The 22,810-nt window shown below is 41.5% G+C and overlaps 1 protein-coding gene across 1 annotated transcript in view; it reads left to right on the plus strand.

The window, feature by feature from the left end:
• CUL3 (cullin 3) overlaps positions 1-22,810 on the plus strand; it is a 150,166-nt gene that overhangs the window by 55,764 nt on the left and 71,592 nt on the right. The window contains exon 2 of the mRNA XM_073625939.1: positions 2,802-2,999. Coding sequence (XP_073482040.1) covers positions 2,802-2,999 — 198 coding nt within the window. The remainder of the gene's footprint in view (positions 1-2,801; positions 3,000-22,810) is intronic.

Raw genomic sequence — 22,810 nt, forward strand, 5'->3', positions numbered from 1 at the left:
AATGGCTCCCACTGCTGACAAAAGCCAATCAGGAGTGCGAGTCCTTGGAAAGGCAATACTCATGGACATCGCTGGATCAAAAAGGGGCTCAGGTAAGTATTTGGGGGTCTGCTGCACACAGGTTTTTTACCTTCATGCATAGAATGCATGAAGGTTAAAAAAATCTTGTACCTTTACAACCACTTGAGTGGGTACCTGGTTTTGACAGATATTTCCTGTCCCACTTCCTCCCATCTTTTCACTGCCTAGGCTTCTCCTTTTCCCCTAGGCTGCCCCTCCCTCTCTGCAATCTTCTGAGAAATGTCACAGGTCCCAGAAGATTGCCTGGCTACTAGGAGTGCAGCGCATGTGTGCGCTCGGCTGTAAAGCCGCAAGCCGTCACAGCTGGGCGCCCACAGTTGCAATGAGGGCACCGCGAAGAGGAGGGGGAGAGGAGCGAGGCTTTGGGCAGTGGCATCACTGGACCATGGGGCAGGTGAGTGTCTGTTAAGCCAGCAGCTACACCTTCCTTTTTTTTTTTTTTTTTTTTTGTAGCTGCTGACTTTTAATAAACTGAAAACCATCTGGATCTCTGCTTTAAGGGTACGCAGAACTGGTGAATAAGATCACCTATGTCTTTTTTACATCTATAACATAGGGGGTCCATAAGTATTCCCATATTGTGGAGCCTTGCTGGAGTATATTGGGATCTCAGGATTATATTCAGCTGGCAGCCCTCAAAATTTCCACTCGCAGGTGGCAAGTCCTAAATTAGCTGAGTGCAAGTGTGATGGAACCGCACCAGAGGAGGGGTCGAGCACCGCTGGCAGGCGGGGTTGAATGGGAGCCATTTCTCCCAGCCATTGGCCAGGAAACTGTGGGGAAAGGAGAGGAAGAAGACAGGCGGCCGGATCATACAGAGAGGAACTCCTCTGTCATACAAAGTCCCGCCTCCTATGATAGACTGCACACTGGTCCAATGCTGGGAAATTGGGGTAGTGTGACATCTATCATAAAAGCATGTCCAGGAGGCGGGACTTTGACAGCAGAGTTCACCTCTGTGTGATCTGGCCGGCTTTCTTCTTCCTCTCCTATCCTATCACCACAGTTTCCTTACCAATCATTGGGAGGAGAATCTGCTCCCGTGAGGCTACGCTGATGTTAATAATTAATTTTGTAACTTAATTCCGCATAAACATTTTACAGTGTAATTTCATTAGATAATTTACGAGGACGTGTTTAGGGGCAGGGTAGGGGTTGGGTGGGGCAACTGGTGGCAAATAACTCTTAAATCCTGACTAGTGGCTCAGGACTTGAAATTTTGAGCCCTGCAGCTGGGACAATCTTTGCTAGATCAGAGCTAGCCACTACAGCTTGCAGCACATCCTCCTATTGGTTTCCTGACATCAGACCTAAATCTGTCTCTGTCTCATCTCAGACATGCATTCGTGGGGTATTCATCTAAGTAGTTGCTCGACAACATGCTATAATATTGGGATATAAGGCCCTTGGCATGATCAACTGAGGAAATTAACCCCTTCCCGCCGACCGAACGCATATATGCGGCCTCGGCTTTCCGGGATTATACCGGGATGATGCCCGCACCTGCAGGCATCATCCCGGTACTGTTGTTTTCAGCGGGCGATCGGCTACCCGAGTATAACAACCGATGCGGCTAAAAGCCGCTCGGCTGTTATACCGGAGGAGCGGGAGGGGACATCCCTCCCCCTCCCGCCGCTGTTACCGGGCCTCCCGTGCGATCGGGAGGCCCGGTGTCCGTTCCGCTGTCTTCGGCGGCTGGGGGCGGACTGGAACGAAGCTGCAAGCGGCTTTGTTCCAGCCTTCTTCTTGTAAATGCGGAAGCGACGTCATGACGTCACTTCCCGTTTACTCGGCTGCCAATGGCGCCGAATTTAAAAAAGTACACAGTATTCAGAATCGCCGTTTTCGGCGATCTGAATACTTTGAAGTGTAAAGGTACTCCATAAAGAGTACCTGTCACCACATATTACTGTCACAAGGGATGTTTGCATTGCTTGTGACAGCAATAAAAGTAAAAAAAAAAAAAAAAAATTTAAACACAATTTATAAAGTACAAAAATAAATAAAATAAATAAAAAAAAAAAATTTTTAAAGTGCCCCTGTCCCCGCGAGCTCGCGCAGCGAAGAAAACGCATACGGAAGTCGCGCCCGCATATGTAAACGGTGTTCAAACCACACATGTGAGGTATCGCCGCGATCGTCAGAGCGAGAGCAATAATTCTAGCCCTAGACCTCCTCTGTAGCTCAAACCTGGTAACCGTAAAAATTTTTTAAAGCGTCGCCTATGGAAATTCAAAGGTACCGTAGTTCGTCGCCATTCCACGAGTGCGTGCAATTATAAAGGGTGACATGTTTGGTATCTATTTACTCGGCGTAACATCATCTTTCACATTATACAAAAAAATTGGGTTAACTTTACTGTTTGGATTTTTTAAAATTCATGAAAGTGTCACTTTTCCAAAAATTTGCGTTTAAAACACCGCTGCACAAATACCGTGTGATAAAAAATATTGCAACAATCGTCGTTTTATTCTCTAGATTCTCTGCTAAAAAAATATATATAATGTTTGGGGGTTCTAAGTAATTTTCTAGCAAAAAATACGGATTTTAACTTGTAAACACCAAATTTCAAAAATAGGCTTAGTCATGAAAGGGTTAAAGACTGAGGTCATTGATAAAATGGCCCATCTTCCTAAATGGGAAGGTGTTGCATCCAATCTGTATATTTGTTTTAAAAAGACATCTAATCTTTCTTTTTTTTTTTTTTTTTTTTTTTACAGATGACTATGGATGAAAAATATGTTAACAGCATTTGGGATCTTTTAAAAAATGCAATACAAGAAATTCAGCGCAAGAACAACAGTGGTTTGAGCTTTGAAGAACTGTATAGAAATGCATATACTATGGTGCTTCATAAGCATGGAGAGAAGCTCTATACAGGACTGAGAGAAGTGGTGACTGAACATCTCATAAATAAGGTAAACATTGCTCCGTTGACCAGCGTGAGCAAGCTTTGGTCCTCATGTTGGTTGGACAGGATGCCAGCAAAAAATGAACTGGGTTTATATCATCAGAAATACTCAATAGCCAAGCCATAATCGGACTAAAGGATTTGTTTCTACTGCAGTAGCTGCAAATTCCATAAGATATTTTAAGAATTTGGTACATTTCTTGAAAATAAGGGAACATTTTTAATGAGTGCACAATTACATTGGAGGGTCTGTATATCCAATAAGCACAAGAGTATCTTACAAAAAATTTATTTCGATATACCAAAATTATAGGGAGCACGATAAGTATGTGTTTTTGTCAAGCTTTATAATTGGTTAGATTCTTAAAACCATAACATTCTGCCTAGCAGTGAGTGCACCTTTGTTTTATATAGGTATTAACTATACCATCACTACTTACACCTGGCTAAGCCATGCCCAGAAGGTTGTAGAACTAAACTAGTAGTAGTGCAAGACTTGAAAGTAGGGGCTCAGAGCATATCCTCAGGGGGAGTGGGTTGTGGGTTGAAGAAACGCATGTAAGCATAGATGGGAAACAGCTTCCGGGGGGGGTTGTTTTTGTTTTTGGTATGATGTGTTGTGCTTTAGTAAAGTTTGATGTTTACAGATCATGAACAATGAGCATATACATATAAGGGAATTTTTTCTTGATGTTGCCATCTATTAAGAGCCCTTTGTCAGCCAACAGTTAAAACAAGCAATTGTCAGGTTATGCAACCATCTATGCTGTCAAAAATACCAGTACATCTTGCAGAAAAAGGGTAGGAGGTTATAACTGAAAACTCTCCTAAAGTTCCAAGAGGAATTAAAAAATTAGAAGCATAATTATTTAATTGTAAGTCGAGCAGCTTCAGACCACTCAAAACATCACAAAGCAGTGCATTAATTTAACAGTAATATTCACGAAAAGTAGAGGAGTGCATACCAGACAGATTAGTGGTGTCTACTCTGTAGTGTGCCCAGAGACAACTAGGCTGATAGCATTTTTAGAAAGTTGATGGTGTTCTTATTCATTTCGTTAACTTGAATCTTTCGTTTTCTAAAATGCGTGCACACAGTGGTATATTCATAATCTGCTCTATTGGCTAACACATTAATCTTTTACTGATATGCCAATTTTGACTTTGTGAAAAGCCAGCAGTTAAAGTGGCTGTAAACCTCAGACATTTCTGTCTGCTGCTTCATTCCCTTGCTATGGGCATGAGTAATTTCTGATAAGTTTTCCTGACACCAAGAGAAAAAAGTGACCGAAGAGTGGGCTTCAGCTGGTTGACAGCCTAAGCTCTTTCCTGTGAGCTGTGTAAAGGTGGGGGGGGGGGGTGTCACTTTCTTCCAATCAGCTGTTCGTGCTCTCCTCACTAAGCTCTGCAGAGTGTAACTTCAACTCTCCATCCCTTTTTTGGGGAGTTGCGACACTTTTGATGCAACTTTACTATTTTACATTCTTGCATTTGATTTGTACATTGTAACTTTTAATAAAAGAATTTATAAAATAAGTAGGGTTCCCTGTCACTGTCTGACAATTTTAAAAAAACTTTAGGCACTTAGAACCTTTTCAGTTTCCAGGAACATCCTTTACGTGAAAATGTTATTGTATTGAGGAAGTTGTCTTTGCTATAGAGACAACAGAGATTTTTCACTCCCCTAAACCTTGTAAAAGCTGTAGCTTTAAGCCAGATGTTTTCCACTGTGTAATTGATGCAGTGCTCACTACTTGTTGCCTAACATCACTTGACTCTTCACAGTCAAAACCTTCTAAGACTAGCTAAGTCTAAAGACCTTTTTGCATACAGATTGTGCACTTTACAGTTTTTAAAATGTATTTTTTGATTATGCAATGGACTTTTATATACTGGGTTTTTCTGTTAGCTGCCCCTCTTCTGGCTCTTATATGGTCTTGGGACAATTATGTTAGCTGGATGACCTCTTGCTGAGTGACTCCTCAGCTAGGGCCTTGTCTGCAAATGTCCCAGAGAACCATCCAGTTTCTTCAAATCTTTGGCTGGATTATCTCCAAAGTCTGCTCTCTAGTATTCTCATCTGGAATTCCTGGTTCTAAGTTTGGGCACAGCCCAGGCAAATATCTTCCTCCTGCAGGAAAAGATTGGCTGGCTTATGGTAGGCTCTTTCAAGGTAGTTCCCTTTGCCCAGTTTCACTTTCAATAGATTTTTATTGAAAAAATGTAAGGTACAAAACATAGCGGTGGAGAACTTTTTTAAATTGCTATGAAGATGGAAGACAGCTAGAACTTAGCTGCCGACAATGTAAAAACATCCAACAGTATAAATTGCATATTAAAAAACAAAACTTGTAGCCTGCAAGTTAGAGTAGGTATCAACCAGGTAAATTTGTCATGGGTCGCAAAACAATTAGCAGATCAAGACCCCTTTGCTCAGTTTTACTCGCATCCTCAAGAAGTGGAATAAGCAAATCCAATACTTGTATCGCCCAGTGCTTCTCTCCAGTTAGGTAAAAAAATCTTCATGTCATGGTGATTGAATCCTGTCCTAGAATTGGGGGCATTGTTCCCTCATGAGACTTGAAACATGGTAACAGATGACAACCTTACGAGCTTGAACAAAGTTTACAATTTACTTGCTGTTCAAGGACAGTTCTGTGCTGTTCCCCACAGTAGTTGAAAATATCTCACGTATGTCTACATTAGACCTCCCTTCTACATGGTCACCCATGTAGAAGGGAGCTATCAATGCCTAGACATGGGGAAGTGGTCTTTGCACCCAGAGATCTTTTAAAATCTGTCAAAGATGGGGAAAACCAGATGTGGACATCCTGGCCACCAGGTTGAACAACAAACTGAACAGATTAGTATCCAAGACCGGGGATTATTTTGCCTTTGCTCTGACGAAGACCCACCCCCCCCCCCCCCCCCTCCGACTGCTGTGTAAGATGGAGGGAAGGGTTCTGGTCATTCCCATCACACCATATTGGTCCAGATGGTCGTGGTACACAGATATATTCAAACTTCTGGAGTGCAAAACTTGGCCTCTTACAAACAGACCAGACTTATGGAACCAAGGTCCCCTGTTCCATCCTGCTTCTCAGCTGGCTGTTGAAACCCAAGTCCTTAAGGGTTAGGGGCATCTCTAACTGGGTCATTCCCGCTTTGCTTAGTGCAAGGATATCCAACTCCCTCTCCCATTGCACATTGAAGGCCTTCATGGTGCAAGGGCAGAATGTTTAAAAGGGGAAACATGATTGAAACCTTTGAAATACATCAAGGTGGTGAATGAGGTTCAGGAGGCCAGTTTTTTTAAATGAATGAAACTAAAGCACATGGGGGAAAAATTATTTAATATAATTAAAATATATTGGGACGTGCTACATAATGACCAAGATCTATCTAAAATCCTTCTGAAAAGCCCTGTGATCACATACAGTAAAGGTAGAAATCGTAGAGGCATGCTAGTTCATAGTCATTTAGGAACTGTTCGAAAAAGTCACTCCCATATGGCTACTAGAAAAACCATTATATAGCCACAGATGTGTACATTGTAAGGCATGCCCTTATATTCCCACTGTTAAAGAATTGGAGAACCCCAAAAATGGGAAATTATTAAAATACAATCCAGTCTTCAATTGAAGTACAGAGGGAATCAATTGTTCTGAGATGCCCATTTTTGTATGTGGGAAAGACAATTTGTCAATTTAGACGCAAAGTATTGGAGCTTGTAAATGACATTGCACAAAAAAGAGAGCTAGACCAATTGCTAGGCATGTCTGTGAAAAATATGGTGGTAAAGCTGAGGTATTTAAAATTTTGACCTATAGAACAATTTAAATTGGGCCCAAGGAAAGGTGACCTGGAAAACATCTATTGAAATTGAAAGCAAAAGTTAATCTTCTGTCTCAATTTTTGAGCTCCATCTGGCCTTATTGAAGGCTTTACATTTCTACCTTTCGTACATGATTAAAAATCTTTGGATTTATTGTCTAATGGCCTTGTTTAATAATATTTGTATGGATCATATTGGTATTTAGGAAAGGAAAAGAATCTACATTTTACGTCTGATCCTTTTTTGCTAAAAAGTAATTGTATATATGTACAGGACAATGATATATGGGATAGGAGCAATCAATAAGTGATTGCCTTGTAGTTCTGATTTTTATCTACAAAATGGTGATAGGATTCCGTCAGCAATGTGCATGTGTGGCGGCCATCTTGGATGTTTAGTTTATAAATAGAGGGACTACAAACAAAAGACACAATTTTTTCTTTTAACCGTGTGACAGTCAGCTACACTTGGTTGTAAATTTTCTTTTCACTTTCTTTGATTTTTTTTATTTTTTTTTTTTACCGCTGACAAAGCTCTATTTGAAGTGAAACATGTTAGGTTTGGGTGATTTGATTTTGGGAGCACCTTCTGACTTTTTTCATTTAGGTTCACGTGATTAAATTTTTGTCCTGACATCTTCTTCCCCCCCCCCCCCTTTTTCATTTTTGTGGGGTGAGATATGCCTTGTCAATGCAGTCTTGATTTAACAGAGAAGCTTTTTTTGTATATATGGTGATATATGGGGCTCATCCATCAGTGGTATGTGTGTCCGCATGGATGAGTGTGCCCGTATCGCATATCTCAGAGAGATCATTTCATAGGGCAGAAGATAGATAGCCCACATCTTCAGTAAGACAGTATTTACTAGTATACTTTTCTCTCTTTCTGTTCATCTCATTTTATGTGTGGCCAGTAGATGGGAGGAGAGACCGATGTACCCCCATCTCTTTATACCAGTTGGTGTTGGTGAGTAGACCTTGAGTTTATATATCCTCTAAACAGCCTGGATCCTTTACATTGAATGTAAGAGGAGATAACCCTCATGTTGTCTATTTGTATATATCAAGAGGAGTTTCGCCAATTAAACTTGGTAGATGTTAATATTCCCGCACAGCGCTAAACCATTGGTTCATTTATATAGTGGCATTGACCTCACCCTATAGATATACCTGTTATGGTCATTTACATGCCTTTTTATGATTTACAATAAAGGTTAAGTGGCATTTTTGGTGCGTATGGAAGCGCACCCTCGTCTAGTTCATTTTTCCCACAGTTAAGTGTTATCGATATCGCAGGCTTATATGTATATGTGTAACATGGGGATATTACCTTAACCACTTGCTTACTGGGCACTTAAATCCCCTTCCTGTCCAGACCAATTTTCAGCTTTCAGTGTTCTCACACTTTGAATGACATGCAACACTGTACCCAAATTTAAATTTTTATCCTTTTTTTTTTTTTTTTTTTCCCACACAAATGGAGCTTTTTTTTTTTTTTGGTGGTATTTAAACTCCATTGGGTTTTTTATATTTTGCTTAAAAAAAAAAAAACTGAACATTTTTTAAAAAAGAAAGTTTTCATAGTGTTATAATTTTGTAATTTTTTCTCCTTCATTGATTCGTGGCACTGGTGGACATTGATTGGCGGCACTGTCGGGCAAAGGTAGGCAGCACTGGTGGGCACAGATGAGGCAGCCGCGGCTCTTTGTGTGAGGGATGGATGTCCCTCTGACAGAACCTGGTAAAAGTCTTTTTTTTTTCCCTCACGCTGACAGCTTGAAGGTGTGGGGGGGGGGGGGTGGATTACCGATCTTCTGTTTACATCACGTGATCAGCGGTCATTGGCTGACAACTAATCACGTGGTAAGGGGATGGAATCTCATAGACTCAGTGATCACAGAGCACGCCCCACATGGGCCACGCATGTAGCTCATGCACGGGAGGACATCATATGACGGCCTCCAGGCAATTATGGCTCGCGCTGTAGCCGTCATTCGGCTATAGGACGGGAGGAGGTTAACTGGTGGAAAGTTCAAAACTTATGTTGGAAAGTATTTTACTGAAAGGGTAGTTGATGCTTGGAATTAACTTCCAGCAAAGATAGTGAGACAGTCAACAGTAAATGGCTTCAAACATGCTTGGCACCAGTGGCATTGCTAAGGGGGTCCGGCCCGCACCTGGGTGACTCCCGCCAGAGGGTAACACCAGGCTCAGACTGGCACCGCGGCTCCCTCCTTTGCTTCTGGTATCTCTTCAGCTGCATGCAATGTGCGGGCAGAGTGGGGGAGGATGGAGAGGGGCAGAGACAGAGGTGCCCAGGGTCTGACCATCCAACACACTGCAACTAACCTTTCTCCCCGCCGGTATTCTGTTGGATAGTGCCCGATATAGAGAAGTGCCCGGGATGAACGCAGTAGGGAGCAGCACAACAGCTGATTTTATGATCAACTGTTGTGACGCCGCTTGCGCACAATAGCCGACGGAAGAAATTTTTGTGTCAGATTGTGCCCCGCACTGGCGAGCGTGTAAATGTCGGTGAGGGGCGGATTTGAAAACTATGGGGGTGGATTATTAAATGATGGGCAGTGCTGCTAAGTACATATTTTTCTGTTAGAAAAACCTGCCCATTCAGTTAACTAAACATGCCCTGCAAGCGTCCAGGAAGAATAGCGGAAAACGATGTGTTTTGCAGCACTGCCCATCATTTAATAATCCGCCCCTATCATGTACTAATCCGCCCCTCACCGACATGAAAATGCCTCGCCAGCACGGGGCACAATCTGACACACAAATTTCTTCCGTCAGCTATTGTGTGCAGGTGCCGTCGCAACAGCTGTTTATAAAATCCGCTTTTGTGCTGTGCATGCGCCGTTCTTCCAGGGCACTTCTCGACAGTGGGCACTATCCGAACACAGGCTGCACTCACTGCAGACTGGGCTATAGCTGCCTCCTCCTCAGCTGTGATGTTTCAAGTACACAGGAGGAAGAGGGACACCGCGCTACTGCATCTTCCCGGGGCCGAGGTATGTAATAACACGTGTATTACAGAGGAGGGGGGGCACAGGCAGGTAAGTCATTTTAGATCGGGGGGGGGGGGGGTGGTTGAGGATATGTACTAGGGGTGCTTTGTTTTGGGTTAGAAATGGTTCGTGCTAGAAGTAGAAGGGGGGCAGATTTGACTTTAACCCCCCCCCAGCACAACTCCTCTCCCCTCCCAAAGTACCCCCTAGCACATATGCTCTAACCCTCGCTCCCAAATCAAAGATCGCATCCCAGCTCCATCCGCCCCCTCCCCCCAAGTCCAATAATCCCAGCCCCCCCCCCCGATCCCAACCCCGACTCTATCCATCACCCCCTAACCCCACACCGACACACTGGCCTGCTTAGTGCTGGGGGACACACACCATGTTTTACAGCATCAGGTGACACCACTGCTTAGGACAAACCTAGATTTATACTTATTTAATACCCCACCACCACCTTTAAAAAAAAAAAAAGCCTACATTAAAAAAAAAAATGGCCGGACTCTAACTACTTGGTTTGTTTTCAGCTGTCACTTTTATGTTTCTATGTAACACTGGGAAATACTCTTATCACTCGTATTCTGGCCTTTCTTCAGTCTGATTTTGACTAGCGTTTGGCCCTGAGTACCCTCAAGGGACAAGTTTCTGCATTATACATCTTTTTCCAGAAACCGTTACTTTGCAATTCCTTATCGGGACTTTTCTGCAAGTAATTGTTCATATCCTCATTCTCAAATTTGTGCTTTGTCATCTGAGGTCTCAACTTTGAAACTATTTGAAACAATTTCTTTGGAAGACTTCTTCTCTAAAATGATTTTCTGGTTAACCCTTTTATTAACCTTTAGTTTACTCTAATCAACTCCTTATTCCACTCCTCCAACTATTATTATTTTCCTGCTGATTTTTTTTATTTAGTTTTATTTCTATTTTGTTAAAGCGGAGTTCCACCCAAAAGTGGAACTTCCGCTCATTGTACTCCACTTGCCCCCCTTCGGTGCAACATTTGGCACCTTTCGAGGGGGAGGGGGGGACAGGATACTTGTCTTTCACAGGTATCCTGTTCCCACTTCCGGGAGCCTCAGCCAAAGGGTATTGACGTCACCGCCCGGGCTCCCTCCTCCTTCCCTGGCCGCCAGGCCAGAAAGAGAGAGGAGCGGAGCCTCGCGCATGCGCAGTAGGGTTCCCCTTACTCGCAATGGAGGCGGCATGCACCCAACAGCTAATGGAAACAGCTGCGGTGCCGACATCGCTGGACTCCAGGACAGGTAAGTGTCCGATTTATTAAAAGTCAGCAGCTGCAGTATGTGCAGCTGCTGGCTTTTAATTTTTGCAGCAGTGGGTGGACCTCCGCTTTTAACCATTAATATTTTTTTAACTTGCGTTTTAATATTTGTACACATTTGTACACATTTAACGCATTGTTTCGTGTTTCACGTTTAAGAAAGCGCAAAATAAAAATTTAAAAAAAAACTTATTTTATTTCTAATAACTTTGCAATGCTTTGTGTCAGAATCATAATCTTAGCGTCATTTTAGACAGGACAAATTACAGAATAAAACCTGCAGTAATACTATATAAAGAGTGTTTTTGTTCTGTTTTGTCAAAGGATTGCAAAAAAAAAAAAAATTGTTGCCAGGCAATATTTACAAAAAGAAAGCTTTGTATGTTCCTAAAAATGTGTTTATGTATTGAGCTGCACGATTCTGGCTAAAATGAGAATCACGATTTTTTTTTTTTGCTTGGAATAAAGATCACGATTCTCTCACGATTCTTGGGGCATAACATCTTTCACATACAAACAAATTGGGCTAACTTTACTGTGGTTGTTTTTTTTTTTTTTTTTTTTTTTTTTTTTTTTTGTTTTTTTTTCTTTTTCATTTAAAGTGTATTTTTTCCCAGAAAAATGGCATTTGAAAGACTGTTGCGCATATGCAGTGCAACATAAAATATTGCAACAACCACCATTTTATTCTCTAGTGTCTCTGCTAAAAAAAAAAAAATATTATGTTTGGGGGTTCTAAGTAATTTTCTAGCAAATACTGATTTTAACTTGTATGCAACAAGTGTCAGAAAAAAGGTTTAGTCTTTAAGTGGTTAACCACTTCCCATCTGGGCCAATTCTGGCACTTCATTTTTTTTTTCTCAGAACCCCTAAACATTTATTTATATTTAATATAAAATAGATATAGATAGAGAGATATATATCTATATCTATATCTATATCTATATCTATCTCCCAAACCTCTAACTCTAAAATCGGAAAAACATCTGGGGTGCCAACGTTCACCATCACTGCCCTAGGGAATACAGTGGTGGTCGTTGCAACTTTTTATGTCACACCGTATTTGGGTAGCGATTTTTCAAACGCGTTTTGGGGAAAAAAACATTTCACGAATTAAAAAAAAAAAACAAAACTGTAAAGTTAGCCCAATTTTTTGTATGGTATAAAAGATGTTACGCAGAGAAAATGGATACCTAACATGTCACGCTTTAAAATTGCCCACACTCGAGGAATGGCGCCAAAATTTGGTACCTAAAAAAAATCTCCACAGGCGATGCTTTACAGGTTGCCTTTTTAGAGTTAGAGGTTTGGGCTAGAATTGTTGCTTATGCTCTAACGCACGCGGCGATACCTCACGTGTGATTTGAACACTGTTTACATTTGTGGGCGTGACTTACATATACATTCGCTTCTGTGTGTGGGGACAGGGGCGATTTTTTTTTTTTTTTTTTTTTTTTTTTTTTTTTATCCCCACATCTCTCCTTCAGGCTAGAAAGGCTGAGATAAAAAAAAAGTAAACTGTCTGTCTTTCCAGCTGCGTCCACGGCATTGCTTACTTCCACCGGACGTGACGTCATAATGTCGCGCCCGGTCTTCCGATAGTCATAGAGTTGACTGGAGACCATCTGGTCACCAGAAATCTCTATGCTCAACTTCTGGCGGCGACCAATTCTCCGGATTGCAGGGGCAAGCCGGTAGAAGCACTGGAGGGAGTGGGGGGGGGGGGGGGGGGGGGAAGAGAACGTTGGTATATATAGTGTAGCGCTAGTTTAGATTACAAAAACTATTGAAATGGCAAAAGACAGATGTATCAAACAGTTTGTTCATAACACCATACGTTCCGAATGATACTGAGAAAGATTTCAATAGGTATCTGTTGCATAGAAAATCTGAAGACCAATAAAGAGTCCCAAACAGGTGGTAGTGTCTAAACACCACGTAGATAAATTGAGAGAGGTAATACACAATAATTGGATCCCCCGTATGGAAGCAATGCAGGCTTACCAGAACGGTTGGACTCATAGAAACGTATGTCCCCTGAGTCAGTAATGCTTGTATTGCCACCGGGCAATGAAGTGGGGTCTCCCGATGGGACAATATGGAATCCAGATGCTGTTTCTAGGGCTCCCGGCAAAATTCTTTCATGTATAACCCGATTTCGTGGTGGCTCATAGAAGGTAAGAAAAGGGGCCACATAGTATAATACCGTTTTTTTTTAAAAAAGATTTATTTAAGGTAAAACACTTACATTCTCCATATTAAAAAAGCACTTATAGTAAAACTGATGGCAGGCAGTGGAGTCTCCCGACGTGTTTCGTCTACTCAGACTTCATCTGGGGTACCCTACCACTGCTGCCATACTCACTTATATAGGTAACAAGACCCCCTTTGATGAGAATCCAGCGTGTGCCACTTGTTTACTTGCACTTCCGAGTATCGCCAAAATGGCGGCCCCGCGTGCGTTCTAGGCCTCTTTCTGATAACCCCTATGCGTTCCAGTCTTCCCTTATAGATGTTATATATAAAAAATAAGGAATAAATATGCCCATTTACTACAAGATTCCCAAATGTTATGAATACTGGGTGTGTGAATTGGTGTATATAGTTAAAAAGTTTAAAGAAATAATAAAGAAATAGTGTGGGCTGGAGAGGAATCATCCGGATGTCTCACAGGAAGTGAGTGAAACCGGATGGCCGCTCTTCATGACGCAAATAGCGTCATCTTCCGCCCGAGTGGAACGCAAGCTAGGCGGCCGTCCGCCGCATGCGTGCCACGCCTCAGTGTAGCAGTAGACATGGCGCGATGTCGTCACCAGCGGTCCGCTCTGACAACACGCCTACCGCTAGGGAAGTGACGTGCCATTGTGCAGCACGTACTGTGTACTATGTAAATAGACAGCTATACATACAAAATAGCCTAATGTTTGCTCAATATGTATTTTGAAAACGAAAACGGTGTGAAATCCCTCATTATGGGACTAGTCATGATGTGATTGTGAAAACAAAAATTATAAAAATAATTATGAAAAGTAATTAATAGAGGTGCAACAAAGGTGTATAGTAACAGATGGTGATCTATCAGCATATTAATAGCAGATATATATATTGCACTGAAGCAATAATTCCAAGTGTATATATTTATGGATTTTCACCCACATACACTTGGTGTAACTGTCTACTTTATGTGCAATATTAATGTGAGCTAAAAAAGAGAGAACCGTGACTCGAAAACAGATACAAAAAAATATTAAATATAATATGTACCAAAAATCTCCTAAACTTAATAGTCCTGGAAAATATACAAAAAAATCTTCTGTGCTGCAAGGTCACAGAGTATAGGTCCAAGACGGATTCTCAATAGGTGATCAATATTATACAAAATTACATACACCATATAGAAAATAACAAATAAAAATAAACATCAGATAATGACGTGTACAAAAATACACATAAAAATGAATTTCATATGTGTAGTGCATAATTGTCTAAATGAATATATCTAATCCCACTAACTTGTAGACCCTAAAATTCATTAATAAAAGTATTAATGCAATAGGTAATGCCTATTTGCCTGTAAGGAAAAGCCTAATCCCACAAATTCTAAGATTCATTAATGAAGGCATTGATATCTAGATCCACATTCATACCCCATGGATGAAGGGACCGTAGTTCGTGGATCCAGAACATTTCTAAACGAGAAACGCCTCTGGTCAGAGCCCCGCCTCTCCATGGGGGAGTGTACTTGTCAATTATCATAAATAGTGAGCCAGCAGGGTCGCTGTTATGAAACTCTTTGTAGTGTCTGGGGACACTGTTTTGAGTCTCTACTTTTGGTGAGACTGATGTGTTCACTCACTCTTATCGTAAAGGTTCTGGTTGTTCGGCCCGCATATTGTTTGCCACAAGGGCAAACAATTAAGTACACTATATATCTAGTATTGCATGTACAGAAGGGTTTGATAGTGTATCTCTTCCCTGTAACCGTCGAGGTGAATTCCGTTAATTTTCTTCTTATCGGCATGGTGTGTCGACAAACAACACACTTTTTACAGGGATAAAACCCCGTCCAATCATGAAAAAAAGATGGACGTACTGGAGGGTTAATGATATTAGGTGCTACCTGTCCCTGTAGGGATGGTGCTCCCCTAAAGATAATCTTAGCTTGTTCCGGTAGTATCTTTCTCAAGATATTGTCTTGTCTTAACACCCCCCAGTGTTTTTTCATGATACTCTTGATTTGTTTGTGTTGTATTGAGTATGTGGTAGACAATGCCCATTTATATGTGGTATCTGGTTCTCTCTCCGGTTTTGTTGTTAAAAGAGTATTTCTATCTATGTTAGTCACTCTTTGGAGTTCGGTATCCAGATCTGCTTGGTTATACCCTTTGTCCAGAAATCTCTGTCTCAAGACTTCTGCTTGTGTAGTAAATGTATCCACATCGGTACAATTCCTATGGAGCCTTAGGAATTGGCTCAGAGGGACAGCATTGAGCCAGGAACTGTGATGACAGCTATCTCTGGGGATAAAACTGTTTCGGTCTGTTGATTTAAAATAGGTATTAAACTTAAATTGACCATCCACAATTTTAATTTCCAAATCCAGAAAATGGATCCCCGTTTTGCTGGCTTCGTATGTAAGAGAGATGCCTCTGTTGTTAGAGTTCAGATCTTCAAAGAAACTCGCTAAAGTCTCAAAGAGAACGTTCCCTCTTGCCGCCTGCAAGAACAATCAAGCGGCTGAACTGCCACTATGATTTTTCTTAGGGTGCACAGAATCGTCGGCTGGTAAAGATATCTGGATGATGCCTGTAGCTGCAGACATCATTCAGATATCTCCACTCAAAGGTCCATGATGTTCCTTGGGCGGGAAGTGGTTAAACTGAGCAAATTCACGGATCGAATTTCATCTCTTTGATCTAAAAGAACTGTTACAATATTTCTCTTTAGTGATGTTGTGAGAAACTTGGCAGGCTGCCAGGTTTGTTTTTTTGTTCTTTTACAGCTGTAGGCTTTAGCAGAGAACTCTCTGCACTGAATCGAGGAAATGCTTAAAGATCTACTGCACATGCGTGACTCGCGTTAAGCGTTCCCACTGGTCCCTGCTGTCTCCTGTGACCCGTGTGTCTCCCAGAAGACAGCGGGGGGGGTCTCGTAGATACCCGCAGGCGGCGCGGGTATCTATGCCCCCTGCTCTCCCCTCCCCCCTGAAAGGTGCCAAATGTGACACGGGAGGATTCCGAAAAGCTGAAGTTCCATTTTTGGGTGGAACTCCGCATTAAGGTTGCTATCACATCTGTTAGACCTATATCTGTGTTAGGGGCTCTTTCTTGTAAAGAGCCTTTGCTTGTTTTGCACAAGGGCAAGGTGGTTTTGAGATACACAACTTTTCTAAGGCCCACCGTCGTTATACATCGGTGCTTTGAAGAGGAATATCATTGTTATGGCAGCAGCTAGCTACCATAACCCCGGTATCCTCTTCTTTAGTGGGCAGTCCGCTTCAAGATAAGTGGTCTCTGTGGCGGATTTGCCGAAAGATCACTTTACTAGCGGCGGGAAAGGGCCCCCCTCCAGCTGCGCTCTGGTGCCTCTGCCGTTTACCGGAGCCGTCGGCAGCGGTGGAGGCGATTGGATTCTTTCCCTAGCCTGACATGGAGACGAGTGAGGGGAAGATGGCCCCCACCCGTCTCCATATCATTGCAAGGCGGAAGCGACTTCAAAAAGTCACTTCCGCCCATAGCGCTTAAAGGGCCATTTTTTTTTTTTTTTTTTTTAAAAAGACAACATTTTTGGTTATTTTTTTTATTGCATTTTAGTGTAAATATGAGATCTGAGGTCTTTTTGACCCCAGATCTCATATTCAGGAGGTCCTGTCATGCTTTTTTCTATTACAAATTAACAGGAATAAAAGTGACACAATAAAAGGTAAAACAAATAAGAAAAAAAAAAAAAAATTTTTTTTTTTTTTTAAATGCGCCCTGTCCCGACGAGCTAGTGTGCAGAAGCGAAAGCATACTTGAGTAGCGCCCGCATGTGAAAACGGCGTTCAAATCACACATGTGAGGTATTGCTGTGATCTGTAGAGCGAGAGCAATAATTCTAGCCCTAGACCTCCTCTGTAACTCAAAACATGCAACCTGTAGAATTTTTTTAAACATCGCCTATGAAGATTTTTAAGGGTAAAAGTTTGTTGCCATTCCACGATCTGGCGCAATTTTACAGCGTGACATGTTGAGTATCAATTTACTCGGCGTAACATCTTTCACAATATAAAAAAAAAAGGCCCAACTTTACTGTTGTCTTATTTTTTAATTTAAAAAAAGTGTGTGTTTTTTTTTTTTTTAAGTGCGCTTGTAAGACCACTGCGCAAATACGGTGTGACAAAGTATTGCAACAACTGCCATTTTATTCTCTAGGGTGTTAGAAAAAAAATGTATAATGTTTGGGGGTTCTAAGTAATTTTCTAGCAAAAAAACCTGTTTTTAACTTGTAAACAACAAATCTCAGAAAGAGGCTGAGGTTCTTAAGTGGTTAACCTCAATGAGGATGATCTCCTTTCCCTGTTCTTTCCCAAACCATGACAAGAAAATGGCCCGTCACTGCCTGGAAGTGCTCAGGCCGTTTTGATCTACTTGAAAGCTACATTCTAAATATGCATGGGCGTGCCCCGATTTTGTCTTGCCTGTGGTTCTTCGTAAAGAACACCCTGCATCCCCCTCCACTATTGTCGGGTGGATCAGTCAATACATTTCCAGGACCTTAAGGAAAAGGTTCCTCCCGTTTCCCATCAGAGCCCATTCCTTCACAGCTGTTGGTGTCTCCTGGATTTTTCAACAACCGGCCTCTGTATCCCACATTTGGAAAACTATCCCCTTTTCCTCTGTTCACACATTTTACCAGGTTCAGGCTACTGTGCACTTCAGCTGTAAGGCGCTTCAAGCTGTTCTCTGAGTATTTGTTTAATCCCTTGTTTATTTCTTGTGGGTCTGTTGGCCGTTCTCAATTGCTGTGTTGTCCACCTCTCGGTTGCATTGCTTGGATACATCCTATGTCTAGACTCTAGAATACCAGTCCTGTACTGTATGATTAATATAATGAACATTTTTGACTTGCCTGTCAAGCAGTTTACACAGTCAAGTCAGTGATATTGATTATTTAATCAATATACAACAGTGCCTCCAGCCTTCTGGTGTGCTAATTAACATGTTAAAGGAAAAAACTCTGTGCCAAATGAAATAAATTAAAATAAATAAAAATGAAATAATTAGGATAACAAGCTGCTCCCCAATTTAAACAAATAATGATCAAAGTGTTAGTGGGTAGATAGGGGGCGCAAGTAGTTAGTGAAAAATAGGATGAAAAATGATTGAAATAATAGTGGATAAATAATTAATAACTAAATAAATAACCTCTCATAAAAAAACTTGAGAAGTTAGGGATTGTGTAAACATATGTGAACCACATATAAATACCAAAAAATGAAAGTAGAAATGTGACACACAATAACAGTGATAATGATAAAGTCCCAGCGATGGACTATCACAATAGCCAGTGAAACAAAAAAATCTTCCAAGATGGATAATTTCTTGATCTACACAGGTAGAGGTTCCTTCACCAGGGAAGACGCTTCCCTGAAGACGTTCACACGAAACGTACGTCGGAGCAGTACGTGGCCACGTGATCTCCTCTCTGGTTGCGACTCATGCCGAGTGGAACGCACGCCAACTCTCGAGGTGGTGCGAAGGGATTCCTATTCTTATCCATACCTAGACAAGCGAGCAGCCCCAGTGCCGGGTAGGCACCTATCAATGTAAGCGGCCATTTGGCTTTTTATTTGCTTTTTTACAATTTTAATAAACGGTGTTACACTATGGAAGATCTTATTGTTTTCCACATATCCTATGTCTGAACTACCGAGGCCGGAAGGGTTTCTTTGCCTATTACCATACAGCATTCAGCCATCCTATGTGAGCAGTCACAACCCTGCACAAGCGATAATGACTCTCTTTTTATGTAAAGGAGTCATTGGTATCTGGTAAGCAGATATCTATTTATTACTGCAAGACGTATTTTTCTTCTCACTTGGCGAAGGAACCTCTGCCTGTGTAGATCAAGAAATGATCCATCTTGGAAGATTTTTTTGTTTCACTGGCTATTGTGATAGTCCATTGCTGGGACTTTATCATTATCACTGTTATTGTGTGTCACATTTCTACTTTCATTTTTTGGTATTTATATATGGTTCACATATGTTTACACAATCCCTAACTTCTCAAGTTTTTTATGAGAGGTTATTTATTTAGTTTTTATTAATTAGCCACTATTATTTCAATCATTTTTCATCCTATTTTTCACTGTAACTACTAGCGCCCCCTATCTACCCACTAAATTAATCAATTTAACCACACTGACTGGATTAATTTGCTAAATTTGTTCTCTCTCTATAGAAATTTTTAGCACAATAAAATTGTAAAAGTATGGACAATGGAACAAAGAAAAGAAATAGATTTATATAACAATTAAGTCACTAGCAGTCATATCTACCAGTCTAATTTATTGTATGACGTCGACACAGTTTAATAAATATCCTGTAACTACGCTGATAATTAGTACGGGTAAAGATTTAGTGCTAGGAACTGGGATGAATGTTTACTTTTTCACCACCACCGTAGGCCACTGATGGCCTACGGTCACTTCCTGCCCGTAGGCCATCATATGACGTCCTGGAATTTGAGTGGAGATATCTGATGCCTGCAGATTCCTTGCAAAGTAAAAGCAATCATAGAGGCTGTTTAGCCGCTTCATTGCTTTTACAGGCGGCGGGAGGGGACGTCCCCCTCCCGCGGCCCTTTGGTGCTTCTCCCAGCTCGTTCGTACGATCAGGGAGCTGGAGAATGAATCCACCAGCAGCACTTTATCATAGAGCTGGCCGTGGAGCAGTTGTACCCTGGCCATCTCTATGATCCTCAGAAGGCGAAAATGCTGGCAGATGTAAACACTACCTTTTTTTTGTTTTTTTTTTTTTATTTCCCTCATCTCAGCCTTTTCATCAGAGAGATGTGGGGACTTATAGACCCCAGATCTCTGTAAAGAGGACCTGTCATGCCCCATTCCTATTACAAGGGATGTTTACATTCCTTGTAATAGGCATAAAAGTGATCAAAAAATTAAAAGTAAAGTGTAAAAATAAACAAAGATTAAACAAAAAATAAAAAATTAAAGCGCCCCATCCCCTCATGCTCGCACGCAGAATCGAACACATATGTGGATTGCGCCCTGCATATGAAAACTGCGTTCAAACCACACATGTGAGGTTCCACCACAAACGGTAGAATGAGAGCAATAATTCTAGCACTAGATCTCTAACTCTTAACTGGTAACCAGGGTGGATATAAATCAGTGATTTAAAAAAAAAATAAAAAATATTGGATTTTTTTTTTTTTTTTTTTTAAATCTATTTTTTTTATTTTTATTCAATGTATTTTAATAAAGTGCTTTTGGAGTAAAAATCTAAAAGTTTTCTATTTAGGATACATTAATAATTTAGTTTATTCAGCATAAAATGGAGCTTAGTTATGTAGCACGAGCAATATTTACATTTTTGGTAAACTCAGTCAATGAATCCAAGCTCTGCAAGCTGAGACAACATGCACTGCATTGATGCATTCACACAATTTCACGGTAACCATGAGATAAAACAAAGTTCAGGAATATTTCTTTATCTCATTGTTTTGCAAATCAATGTACACTACAAACTGTATGATTGAATCGGTTCTGATATCGCTGTTTTACTAACCTGACAGCTTATTACTCTAATTAGGAAACCTTAATTATGTTTGCAAATATTAAAGATTTTAACTACCAGCAAGAATGAGTCCTTATATTTAACCACTTCCATACAGGGCATTTTCACCCCCTTCCTGCCCAAGCCTTATTTTCAGCTTTCAGCACTGTCGCACTTTGAATAACAATTGCACGGCCATACAACACTGTACCCAAATTAAATTTTTATCATTTTTTCCCCTCTAATAGAGCTTTCTTTTGGTGGTATTTGATCACCCCTTCGGTTTTTATTTCTTGTGCTATAAACAAAACAAGAGTGACAAGTTTGAAAAAAACACTATTTTTTACTTTTTGCTATAATAAATATCCAATATCCCAAAATTTTTTTTTTTTTTTTTTTTTTTTAGAAAAAACTATTTTTTTCCTCAGTTTAGGCTGATACGTATTCTTCTACATATGTTTGGTAAAAAATATATCGCAATAAGCGTATATTTATTGGTTTGCACAAAAGTTATAGCGCCTACAAAAAAAGGGATAGATTTATAGCATTTTTATTTTTACTAGTAATGGCGGCGATCTGCGATTTTTATCATGACTGCGATATTGCGGCGGATACATCGCCACTTTTGACACATTTTTGGGCTATTCACATTTATACAGCGATCCGTGCTAAAAAAGTGCATTGATTACTGTATAAACATGACTGGCAATGAAAAGGGGTTAACCAGGAGGGGGCGCTGTAGGGGTTAATTATGTTCCTAAGGAGTGATTCTAACTGTGGGGGGAGGGGACTCACAAGGGGAGGAGACAAATCAGTGTTCCTCTGTACAAGGAACACACCATCGGTCTCCTCTCCTCTGACAGGACATGGATCTGTGTGTTTACACACACAGATCCATAGTCCTGCTCAGTTACCGGGCAATAGCGGGTGTCCGGCGGACATCGCGGCCGCCGGGCATGCGCACCGGGACCCGAGTGACGTGGCGGGCGCACGCCCCCCCGGGGGGGCCTGGAAGGCCGTCTCGTCATATGACGGCGGCCCAGGATAACAGCTGCACCGTCCCGCCGTCATATGACGGTGGGCGGGCAGCAAGTGGTTAAAGAGCACCTGTCATTTCAGATCCATCATGGCAGCACCTGTTAGCGGGCATCCACTCGCCTGCTGTCGCCATGTCCCTCACCTTGTGTCACTGCCGCATCACCAGCCATCCCATTAAAGTGAATGGGACTGTCGGTGAGTCAACAAGAGAATCTGTTGCAGGACAGAAATGACAGTTGCTCTTTCACACCAAGGCGTTTTTGCAGCGTTTTAGCGCTAAAAATAACGCTCATAAAATGCTCATAATACGCTCCCCATGGATCTCAATGGACCCTTTCACACTGAGGCGTTGCGCTGGCGGGCTGGCTTGTTGAGAAAAGTCCTGCAAGCAGCATCTTTGGAGCAGCTTTTGGGCATTGAAAAAAGCGCTTCAAAATCGCCCCTCTCCATTGAAATGAATTGAAAATGCTGTAAAAACACCTATAATCCGCCCTGAGCTGTAGAAAAGTCACATGATCTCACAAAAAGGTAAACATTGCAAGCAGAAATTAGAGCATCTACAACAACAGGACTGAAATTGTGGGAAGGTCAGAATGATTAAACAGACCATCAAAGGGATTTGGGACTAGTGGGAGAGGGATTAGGGTTCTGGTTTTGGGACTTGTGGAAGTGGGGTTAAGGTTAGGGATTTGGGACTAGTGGGAGCAGGGTTAGGGATTTGGGACTAGTGGGAGCGGGATTAGGGTTGGGATTAGGGTTAGGGATTTGGGACTAGTGGGAGCGGGATTAGTGTTGGGATTAGGGTTAGGGATTTGGGACTAGTGGGAGCGGGATTAGGGTTAGGGATGTGGGAGTGGGAT

Source organism: Aquarana catesbeiana, linkage group LG04 (assembly GCF_042186555.1).
Source record: "Aquarana catesbeiana isolate 2022-GZ linkage group LG04, ASM4218655v1, whole genome shotgun sequence".
NCBI classification, from domain to species: domain Eukaryota; kingdom Metazoa; phylum Chordata; class Amphibia; order Anura; family Ranidae; genus Aquarana; species Aquarana catesbeiana.